Source organism: Pieris brassicae, chromosome 3 (assembly GCF_905147105.1).
Source record: "Pieris brassicae chromosome 3, ilPieBrab1.1, whole genome shotgun sequence".
NCBI lineage: Eukaryota > Metazoa > Arthropoda > Insecta > Lepidoptera > Pieridae > Pieris > Pieris brassicae.
Genome location: NC_059667.1, coordinates 8,500,984 through 8,512,095, shown reverse-complemented (window position 1 = coordinate 8,512,095; position 11,112 = coordinate 8,500,984). Strand labels below are relative to the sequence as shown.

Below are 11,112 nucleotides of genomic sequence, written 5' to 3'. Positions count from 1 at the left end.
CGGGTCATCCCGGACTGAGCATGGTGCCATACTAAACCCAGGTACAAAAGACTCGGCTTTAGACGTGGCCGGTGCGGTCCGCTGGTACGACGACAAAGGTCACCTCTACGAAATGACCTATAAAGCGGGGAAGAGAGGCTACAGAACGATTATAAAGAAGCTCTCATAGGCTTCTCAAAAATCAAAAGACTGGATTCTCTTTATTTGTTTCCTAATATTTATTAAATTATTGTTGTTCGATTTGTAATAAATTTAATTAAGATATTTACACCCTTTTATTTTTATATTATATTTTTGAATTACTTAAATTTGAAACTGATTGTTTGATAATATTATTTTCTTTATGTACGAAATATGTTGTCACTTATGTGTATGTAAATGATTAAAGTTGCAGTAAATGCCAAAAACAGATACTTTACTTAGTTTTATACACTACTACATATTTTTATTTTAATATGTGTTGGCCAAGAGGCTTCAGCGTGCGACTCGAGGTGGTACCCCAGGGATGACAGCCACGCACGCTGTGCACCAATGGACTTTCTTTCTATATTTAACATTCACTCAAACGGCGAAGGTAAAGCGAAACAGGCTTGCCTTAGACCTAATTAGACGGCAAGTACGTAAGTAAGTACGAAAGCCGATCACCAACTTGTTTATTACAGTGACAAATCATGGAACAGATACATATATCTGATGCCCGGACCTATAAAGGTTGTTGTGACACTGATTATTATTATTATGTTCATTTCTACTTAGATCTAGTAACAACTTAATTTCCTCCACTAACTTAAAGCCGCATACGTCAAAATTTGCAAAACGATTAATAAATGGTTTCCAGCGATAATATATAAGAAATAGACCCTTGCAGACGAATTTTCATTCACGGACGCACTTTAGCTATCAGTGGCTACTGAAGACTGCAGTTAAAGTAAAGAATTAATTAATTTCTTTTGCGTGCTTATAATTATGCCTTTGGATTGCGCGACTACATTACATTTAAATAAAACTTATTTAACGAATATATACGCGGATAAATAGATATAATATAGGCTTCAACACGCGACTCTCATCCACGTAGGTCGTAGGTTCGATCCCTAAGTGCACCAATGGACTCTATGTCTATGTGCGCATGTAACACTGAATCTTACGGTAAAAGAAAAACATCGTGAGGAAACCGGCATAGCTTAGACCCAAAAAGTCGATGGCTTGAGTCAGGCACAAAAGCCCACCGACTAGACTTCTCAATTTTGTATAATAAATGATCTCGAATCATATACACAAATCTTAGGACTAGACCTAAATGGTTATAGCGCTATTGGTAATAAAATTAAATAGCCATACCTCGAGTGTTTTAAATAATAATAATATTTTAACCACAACACACACGCATTACAAGCGTTCTTCTTTAAAAGAAAACAAATATTGTTTTTCGATTATTATTATTTTGTGTGTTTCTGTGTGTGTTTTTAGTTTGTAATCAATGTTATGTCTATGTCTAATAAAGTCGGGTTTATATTTGTTAAATAAATTATTTTTTATATCATCAAAATCATATAATGCTGAAATCGTGAACAATTCTGATTACGTCAATTGAAAATCTGAAATTGTGTTTCATAACTCTTTTTATCACTTACATTACATGTCAGCAAATATTTCACATATTGCCACTTCAGCAAATGTGGTAAGTATTTAAGAAGAATATTTTTTGGAATAGACATCAGTCCTAAAGTGTTCAGAGAAAACAATTGACTATCAAATAAAAGCACAATGTCTCTGGTAAGTTTTAATATAATATCACGATTGAAGGCTATACATATGACATCTATAAATATTTACGATTTACGAGAAACAACATTATTATAGATTTTTTTACTACTATCTATTTTTTTTTTTGTTCCTATATCCGTTTGTGTTTTGCCAGTCAGACCACTGAGTGGCCCTAAGCTCGTTGTAAGGCCTCGTTGTGGCCCTAAGTGGCACACGTTAAGAGGTTTCATATAGTAATTAAATGCGATTCAGGGAATGACGTTATCATAGTAATTTGTAACTGAACATTGTAGATCGCTATATATTTATAATAGGAAATACATGTAGGTAATAAATAGTAGGTACATAAGTCTTACGATTTCATGCAAATTATCAATAAAATATGTTTTTTACAGAAATTATTCGTAATTAGTTTCGTCGTAGTTGCTGCGGTCGCCCAAAACGCACAAGATAAAGTGGAAATTCTTACTGACAGATCTTTTGTAAGGGAAAACGGATATGATTTCGAGTAAGTAAATTTAAGGTTTCCTTTTGCGAGAGATAATTGAATACTGCCATTTTCTTTTCATAATTGTATATATTATTCAGAAAACATAAAAAAATATTACGGACCAAAACTAATAATATCTTCAACTTCAATACTCAATTCTTTTCAATCACAAAACCCCTTCTTATTTCAAAAATCACTTCAAATTCTAAAGTCCTTCTAACTATAGGTATGTTACGCTCTTCCATTAGATGTTTATTAAAATTCCATCCCGGATCGCCGCCATTAAGTTGTGGAATAGGCTGCCCAACTCCATACGATTGGCTACCTCTCTATCATCTTTTAAAACTCTTCTGCATAAACATTTCTTAATCTTATCCTATCTTGGTCAATCGTGACTTGTGAAATTCTTTTGTTTCCTTTTCTTTTGTATTGCATCGCTATTCACTATTCATGAATCTGTAAGATTAGCCTTTTAGTTTGTTATTAATATTTTTTGTATTACTTCAGATTAAGGTTCTATTTTTTTATATAACATTTGGTTCAGCACTTCTTGCACTCGTCGTTTTTCTTTTTTTAAGTTTTTCTCTTACTAGGGTTGCCTGGAAGAGATCGCTTATTAGCGATAAGGCCGCCCGTTGCATCTCTTGTAATTTTTATGTATTGTGTTATTTGTGTTTATTTTATTTGTATTGCAACGACGTATGAATAAATAAATAATAACTTGATATAATAATCATTTTGGTAGAAATCAAAGAAAAAGTAATTGAGGCGGATTACTTGGATTCCTATAAAGTACATTTAACATTACAGATTTAAAACAAGTGACGGTGTGTCGCGTAAGGAACAAGCCCAGCTTATTACAGTTGGTGACCACCAAGGCATTGGAATCCAGGGCTCCTACTCCTACCCGGCTCCAGATGGTCTTACATACGAAGTAACCTTTACAGCTGACGATAAAGGCTACAAACCGCAAATACGTGTTCTTCCTACTGATTCCCAATAAATAATGTAATTTTTTTACGAAATAAATTATATGTGCCAGATATTTTTAACACCACTTAGTATGAATTCCCTTATCCTACTGATCACCAATGGCCCAATGGACTTTCTTTCTAAATGCGCAATCGTTCGAACAGTGATTCCTTCACTGAGGAACATCCTGAGGAAACCAACTTGAGTTAGACCCAAGAAGTCGTCGGCGTGTGTGAGGCATAAGAGGCTGATCCTTCTAGCCTATTTGATCAGATTGACAATTGATCATGAAACAGATACAGAAATCTAAAAAGAACTTCGAACTTCTCCAAACTGTAGAAAGTGGAAAGTACATACAATCTGGAATTTGTAAGTTTTTGTAACTACGTAAATTATGTGTAATATCGAGCAGTGTAAATCTGATCTGAGTGTGCGGTTCTGAACCCTAAGGTCACGCCGTCAAATACGGGCTAAACCAATAGATTGTCTTTCTCTGTACCCAATTAACACTTGTTCTTATGGTGAAGGTCTTCCGTCTTGTAACTGGCATGTTTTGTCGAAATTATGTGTCTGTAATTTGTCATGCTTGACAAATTACATATTCGAGTATCAAACACTACGAAGTAGATGAAATCCGAAATTGATTTTAATTAATCAAAAAGATAAAAGATACCAATATATAATGAATATTTGTTAACGGTTAATAATTCACTAACATGGCATTTAAAAAATATTCAGATTGATAAATATTATTCAGAAATTATTGCTACCTTTACTAGTTTTAATTCTTACCAAATTCTTCTATTACTAGTATATCTTTATCAATATTAAACGCCTTTATCGAACGTTATCAAAGTGGTAGCTATATGTTTATGTGTGTGTGAGTATGTATGTGTTGAGGGCATGTGTGACTATTTACTTAATAAATTATTTTGTATATCATTTTTGAAGCCTTGTTTTATTAAAAATCATGGGGGCGTTATGAGAAACGTTATTTTTATAAGTATTAACTGAGAAAAGAGTGATATGTCTTGTTCTCTTTTTTGGGTCAGAAAATCTAACTTGAGATAGGAAAATAATTTAAGGAGTTTAAAAAATATTAAAAATTACATAACTTTAAGTTCTCGTGACAATTCTCACACCATTGATGCAGTATCCTTTGAAGGTTTTAGACGGTCTGGTTTCCTAACGAAGCTAACAAGGAAAAATTAATTACACAACCTGGGTTCAAACGCGACCTGTGCCTAGACAGTAAGCAGCCTTATGTGCTTGCTGTCATTACGCAAAAAAATAAAAATTCAAAACCATATAACAATGCAACCCATATCTTGTTTAAATACATACACTACATACATTATTCATGTCAGTTGTCAATCATATTTTACATCGCTCTAGGCGATGATGTGGTCATCTTTGGTAATAAATAATTATTTTTGTGTTTCATCGGTTATAAAAGGTAACACAAATATTTGACTGTAGAATAAAAAAACATGTTGAAACGTGACGCATGTGAGAAAAACTCTCTCAAAAGTATAGGTCTGTTTTCAAATGTATGTTTCACAAAATGCTACTAAAAACATACTGTCCGTATTCAGAAGAGTTGTTCGGATTAATACCTGCAGCTGAGTTTCATCATCGAAGGTCAAGGCAGAATACAAAATACCATCCGTATCACCTCGACGTCCGGCGTCGTTTCTTAAGGCAGTTATCGCCACGCACCACCACTAAGTGGAACCAGCTAAATAATTTAAATGCCTTCTATATTTTATTTCCAAAGCAATCACTCTTACGCCTGGTTGAAACACTACTCATTATGAAGGGATCATACATCATATCAGATCATACATAACACTATATTTACTGTATATGTTACAAGCTCTTTTATCTAAAATATATGACACTTTTATAAAACATAAATTTTACAAAATCTTTTTTTTATAATAGGGACGAACAGGAGGCTTGATGACTGAGATTGAGTACTTGATGTTTATTAAAATATCCGCCAATCAATGCCAACGGGCTCACGTGTCCGTTGCCGGTTAGTTATGAAGGTAATTTTTACCACAATTTTGATTTGGCATTGTCTCAAGTTTCGTGAGTACAGTCTGTATGATCGCAGTCTGACTACAGTTAATACAATTCAGTTTGTCTATAATTCCTGATAAAACCTAAAATAAAAGCCGGCAACACACTTGCGAGCCTTCTGGCAAAATGAGTGTCCATGGGCGACGGTATCACTTGACATAAGGTGAGCCTCCTGCCCTTTTGCCTCCTATTACATAAAAAAATAAGTGTTGTTATAAATTATACCTGTTAAAAGAATTTTGTCTAAAACATTTCAAACAAACACATAATTACCAAAATAAAATCATTTAGATAAGAATCAAGCCTTTTAATCTTACATATTTAAAATATATTTTTCATAATACAGGTTGGGGCGTATTTATTATTATTTATTGTTGGTTAGATACATATGATTGTTAATAAAAGCAAATTCTTTGAAACACAAAAGTCACAACATTTTTGATTAAATTAAAATAAAATGCAACTTGCGTAACTAATATAAAGTTGTTGAGTTTTGTATCTCATTAAGGAGTCAGGTACGAATTAAGAAATGAAACTTGAAATTTAATTCAGTATTTAGTGCATTTTAATCGGCTTGAAGGCTTCAGACTTTATGCAACATATAATATTATAACAGTCAAACAGCGTAATATTATATAACGACTAGCGGACCCGACAGACGTCATCCTGTCGTAACTATGAATATTGATTTCGAATTGAATCGAATTCGTATAATTGACTAAAAATGTTTAATTAAATGAAAAATTATGAGAGTAAATATATAGAATGCGCGCGCACACCGTCACAAATAACCGACACCCTGGAGTTAACTATAGTCAACATTATTTGTATTTGTTATATTAAAATCAACGTTATTTAACTAGATAAAACGTTATATCAAAACTTGAATGTATTACATATCTTTTTTTATTGTGAGTGTCGTTCTACAAACGTAGAATAACATTTTTGAAAAGATTTTTATCTTGTTACGCCAAAGAAGCCACTTCTAAAACGTGTACACACAGATTTTTATAGAACATACGAGCAAAAGGCTCACTTGATGGTAAGTAATATCAATGCCAATGGACCCTCTCAATGCCAAGGGGCTCACGAGACCGCTGCTGGCCTTTTAAGAATAACAAGAAGCTTGCACATCGGGCACTTGGAGCTCGTGTAGGTCCTTCTCTACGTCCTTCCAGCGATATTTAGGCCTGGTAAGGGATAGGCGGCTGGTCGCCTTACCGATAACCTTTTTTTTATCACTCCAATTTTCTCCCATTCCCTCAATGGAGCTTTTGGGCTGTAGATTCACCAATTATGTTAGGTTCACCTATGAAGTCCTCGATCTCGTCAATTTTTCTGACTCTGCAGTTTCCATCTTCACTGCTTGTCAGGCCCAGAATCTTCCATCTACACATCTACAATGCTTCAAAAATTTATTTACGTTTCCGTCTGTCTTTTGGGTGCCACGTCTAGGCATCTCCGGCAGAATATACATATATAAAGTTATAAAATATTTACAAAGTGATAGTTTGTTGTCAAAGTTCGGCCGTACGCACTGGTGGAACTATTAGTTTCTTTTTTATCGTATTTTATGTAAACATATTAAATCACGTCGTTTAGATTTTTTTTCCATTCGCCCTCTACTAATACTACTTATGCAAGCACTCGATCAAACAATTTCAACTTTGATAATAAACCATGCTGGGTGAAATTTAAAAATGCTACAAAAGTGATACATGTAGCTATCATATGTATTTTCCTATATAATACTAAAACATTATTTTTACTTACTTATTTTCTAAAAATTAATACATGGACTGCCATTTCGGATGGGTTGCTGGCCTTTGGGTAAGGAATACAAATTTTTTGAATACTTGAAAATTACTATCTCCTTTGGAAAAACTGCTCCAGGAGTTCCGATAGTTTAGTTTATAAAAAATGATGGCTCACCGATGAACGACTCACCCGATGTTAAGCGCTCTCCATGGAGACTCACATTGCCAGAAGGCTTGCAAGTATGTTGCAGGCCTTTTAATAATAGGTACGCTCTTGAAGGACCCTAAGTCGATGTAATACTATCGATCAATCTACTATCACCCTAACAACACATTACTTCATTATCCTTGTATTAGTCACGGGTAAATAATAAAACAGCAAACGTTCTTAGAGTATATTTATTATTAACATGAACACGATAGAATGGTATAATACTTAATGCTATAAAGGTACTTTACATTCTCATAGCCGTTTTACATATAAGATTTGGTATTGAGTGCAATTCTGTTCTGAGACATGATTAAATGATCATAGACAAATTTAGCTGGAATAACGCTCTTCAATTACCACCCGTTTAGTATAGTCCTATGTCATATATTTCGCAAGTAATCACGAGCGCGACGAGTTCTTTTGTTTGTACGAAACAAAAAATATTTTTTATATTATTTTTAGCAGCTTGTCATACTTGTTTTTCGAATTAATAATGTAGAACGAGTATTTTAATTGAAACTGATGACTTTTGTACTGGATCTGTACTAGTCAGAATTGCATTGACGTCGGTATTTTATGATTGTGCGGGATGCTCATCTCCAGTGTGCTCCGTGGGTTGGTAGCCATTTTTGTCAGCTACGAAAGATACAGAAATATGCTGGCCATCTGGTGCTGTATATTTGTAACTTCCCTTAACCAAAAGACCTTGCTGCTCAGTGTCGTTCTTGTATTCGCCTTGCTCTTGTCTCGATGTGCCATCACTCGTCTCGAAGCTGAAACCAGATTTAGAATGGGTTCAATAAACTTGAGTAGTTTGTTGTTGACATTAATAGAGTATATTTAAATAATATTCATGAGGCTTTGGTGACTAATATGTACAAATGCGTGCGAAAATAAACTATAACATTGTGGTAGGTTTTCTCAATGATACCATATTTTAAAGATAAGTCAAAAGCTTTTCCCTTCAACTTTCTTCTTAGTTTTGTAAACGGATTTAAAAATTCTGAAACCTGAATATAATAGAATTGTTTAATTACTAATGAATAAACAATGAAAATAATATTTACACTATACATACATTATTACAAATGAAAGTTATTAGAAAATTTGTTATCTTGCTTGAAGACCAAAGGATATTAATTATAATTAAAAGTCTTGTTATGCATCGTATCGCAAAAGCCCTCACCGATTTTTTACCATCTTTCATAACCCACCATGGGTTCCTTCACCAATTTTCTGTATACTGTGATATATTTAACAAACTTACCGTGTAGCAATCAGTTTTATATAACCTTATTAAAAAAAAACATGTGTGTGTACTTATGTACACGCATTAGAAGTTATACTTTGGCGTAACAAGATAAAATTATTGCTACATAATTAGAGAAATGGATTTTTATTTTAAATGTTCGATTATACTAATTTGGGTCAGTTTCTTGTGACGGTATGCGAGTGTTGGTTTTTTGTGACGGTGTGCTCGCGCATCGTAAAAATTTACTCTCATCATTTTTCCCTAACGCACCAAAAGAAGTATAACTTTTTTGAAGTTACGCATATACTTCTTTTCTAGATCTTCATTTTTTTTCATTTATTACTTTAGACATCCTATCATCCCATTGGTCCTTCCTTTCAAAAGAACGCGTTTTGGTCAAAACTCACCGATATCAAGATTGAGCAGTTCCTTTCATACTTTGAAATCAATTTTCCTTTAGTTCTTATAATTTATGTTTTTTTTGTGTTTGTTATTGGCCTATAAGTGTTTGTCACATGTTGAGTGCAAGCTTTTTTAAAGATGCGAAATACTGACCTTACATATTAAATGGAAATTAACAATATATTGGCTACTTACTCGAAATTATATCCATTAACGTCGACTTCGGAGTCTTGCTTCACAATTTCGACAGGCGCTTGCTGGTTCTGACCGTCTTGAGGTAAAGCTAGCGAGCAGGCCAGCGCAGCTAAGGCGAAGACTGTCTAATAAAAACACAATTGTAAATAAATCACTACTAATAATATAGACTTTGAAGATTAGCTTTATTTATCTTGGTTTTTAAATGAGATAAGTCAGCACTGGTATCTGTAATTTTATTATATTAATTTAGTTTTTGCATTTGAAAAAAAAATGAATTACGATCTTTTTCCTTACTAGGGTTGCCTGGAATCGCAATTATGAATTACCGCAAATTAAGCGATAAATAGAGTCATATCTATGCCTCCATCTAGTCCCAGAGTCCCGGAGACCCGTTACAAAATTATGGTCTAAAAGGTATTTTTTTAAACAAGTTTCTTTTTTTTTTATTTCCATCTATCACCCTGTCCTTAATCAAATCCAAGATCCATTCGAATATTCATAATATCACTACTCAATATTAGTTTAGCAATGCTGAGTAGCTAACCAGAGATTTAATAGTGTTTACGATTTTACTAAAGATACATTACATGACTTCAAATGACGCATGATTTATGATTAATAAAATATTAAAGTTCAAAATGTCAGTATTGAGTAATATTTGAAAATGAATAATTTTATTATCGTTTGTGATAGGAATAGAAATACTATAAGAACAATATATATGTTCAACACATTATACAACTTATTGGTGTTAAAGGTTTAAAAATCATCAAAACACAGCAGATAAATTTAAAAGTTTGAGTAACAAACATAGTATCAAAATATTGTACTTAGTTTAATCTATTCACTAGTATTGTACAAAATTAAGTTAACATAATATTACTTAATAGCCCTAATTATTGTTTAGAATTTAAATCATATAAATCCGCTCTTTTGTGAACTTTATCGTAAGAAAAAAATCTTAATATAAGATTAAACTAATTGACACATGACCTAAGTTTTAACAAATTGTATATGTCTTTGTATAATGCTTTATTGACATTTAATAATATCACAATAGAAGAATACTTAAATTAGTAGTAGTAAAATATCGCTTGTAATGATATCTATGCAAATAAATTTAAATCAATCACGAGAGAAACCAGAGACTCTTGGGCTGTGGGGTTTAAGAGCACAGGAGCTAATTAAAGATTTCAGTTGGTGCCTAGTAGATAGTACCGGTGACTCCAGAGCTGGTGCTTTCCTCGCTCAACGAATAAGTATTGCAATACAGCGAGGAAATGCTGCCAGCGTTAAAGGTACACGGCCCCCAAACTTTTTAAATTTGCTTTAATTTTTCATTATTATTACTATGTAGGTTAAGAATATTTTAAATACAGTATATTTGTGTGTAAATAAATATCATACTAAGAAATTGATACATTAGTTGTATTCATGCTAATGTGATGATGTTTCAATTAATTTTATAAATAAAATTGGGAAGATAACCTGCCATAGCATAAAGTTACGAATTTTAATAAAAAATAAATCATTCATAAAAAAAAACTTACGATTTTCATCATTTTGGAGGTATTGATGGTAAGAGGAATCCTGAACGTCTACAAATCGAAATACAATGTCTGCCTATAAATATCCCAATTTGTTGACAATACATCATTGATATTTCGACGACAACGCGAGGTGTTAATCACAATCGTGCACAATATTTGAAGAATCACGTTACAGGGATATTTAAATTGTGTAAATTGTTTACACTGTCTGGGACGTAAGCCTTGTGACCTACATTTTAAGAACGAGTAATAATTTTTACTCGTTCATGTATATATTACAGGGCGTAAACATTGCCAGAGAGCTCGCACGTGCGTAGCCTTAGAAGCCTTAGAAGAATCACGGTACAGAAACACATCTGTGGTTCCGCAAAGTAATGTTGTGCCACAAAAACATCCTTAAAAACTAAAAACTCGGATACGGGTGGAAT

At 33.1% G+C, this 11,112-nt stretch overlaps 2 protein-coding genes across 3 annotated transcripts; one reads left to right on the top strand and one right to left on the bottom strand.

Moving 5' to 3' along the window:
- Window positions 1–1,635: 1,635 nt before the first annotated feature.
- Window positions 1,636–3,285, top strand: LOC123707426 (endocuticle structural glycoprotein SgAbd-5-like). 2 transcript variants are annotated; one of them, XM_045657458.1, is made up of 3 exons: window positions 1,636–1,681; window positions 2,163–2,275; window positions 3,068–3,285. In XM_045657458.1, exons 1-3 carry the CDS (start codon window positions 1,640–1,642, stop codon window positions 3,258–3,260), a joined length of 348 nt encoding a protein of 115 aa, XP_045513414.1. In that variant the 5' UTR covers window positions 1,636–1,639; the 3' UTR covers window positions 3,261–3,285. The 2 variants fall into 2 exon arrangements, with proteins under 2 accessions (XP_045513414.1, XP_045513416.1); XM_045657460.1 differs by lacking the exon at window positions 1,636–1,681 and adding an exon at window positions 1,723–1,776.
- Window positions 3,286–7,456: 4,171 nt separating this feature from the next.
- On the bottom strand, window positions 7,457–10,758 carry LOC123707220 (endocuticle structural glycoprotein ABD-5-like). Its single transcript, XM_045657089.1, has 3 exons — window positions 10,685–10,758; window positions 9,132–9,256; window positions 7,457–8,055 (listed from the first exon to the last, which is right to left on the bottom strand). Exons 1-3 carry the CDS (start codon window positions 10,694–10,696, stop codon window positions 7,857–7,859), a joined length of 336 nt encoding a protein of 111 aa, XP_045513045.1. The 5' UTR covers window positions 10,697–10,758; the 3' UTR covers window positions 7,457–7,856.
- Between the last annotated feature and the right edge of the window lie 354 nt (window positions 10,759–11,112).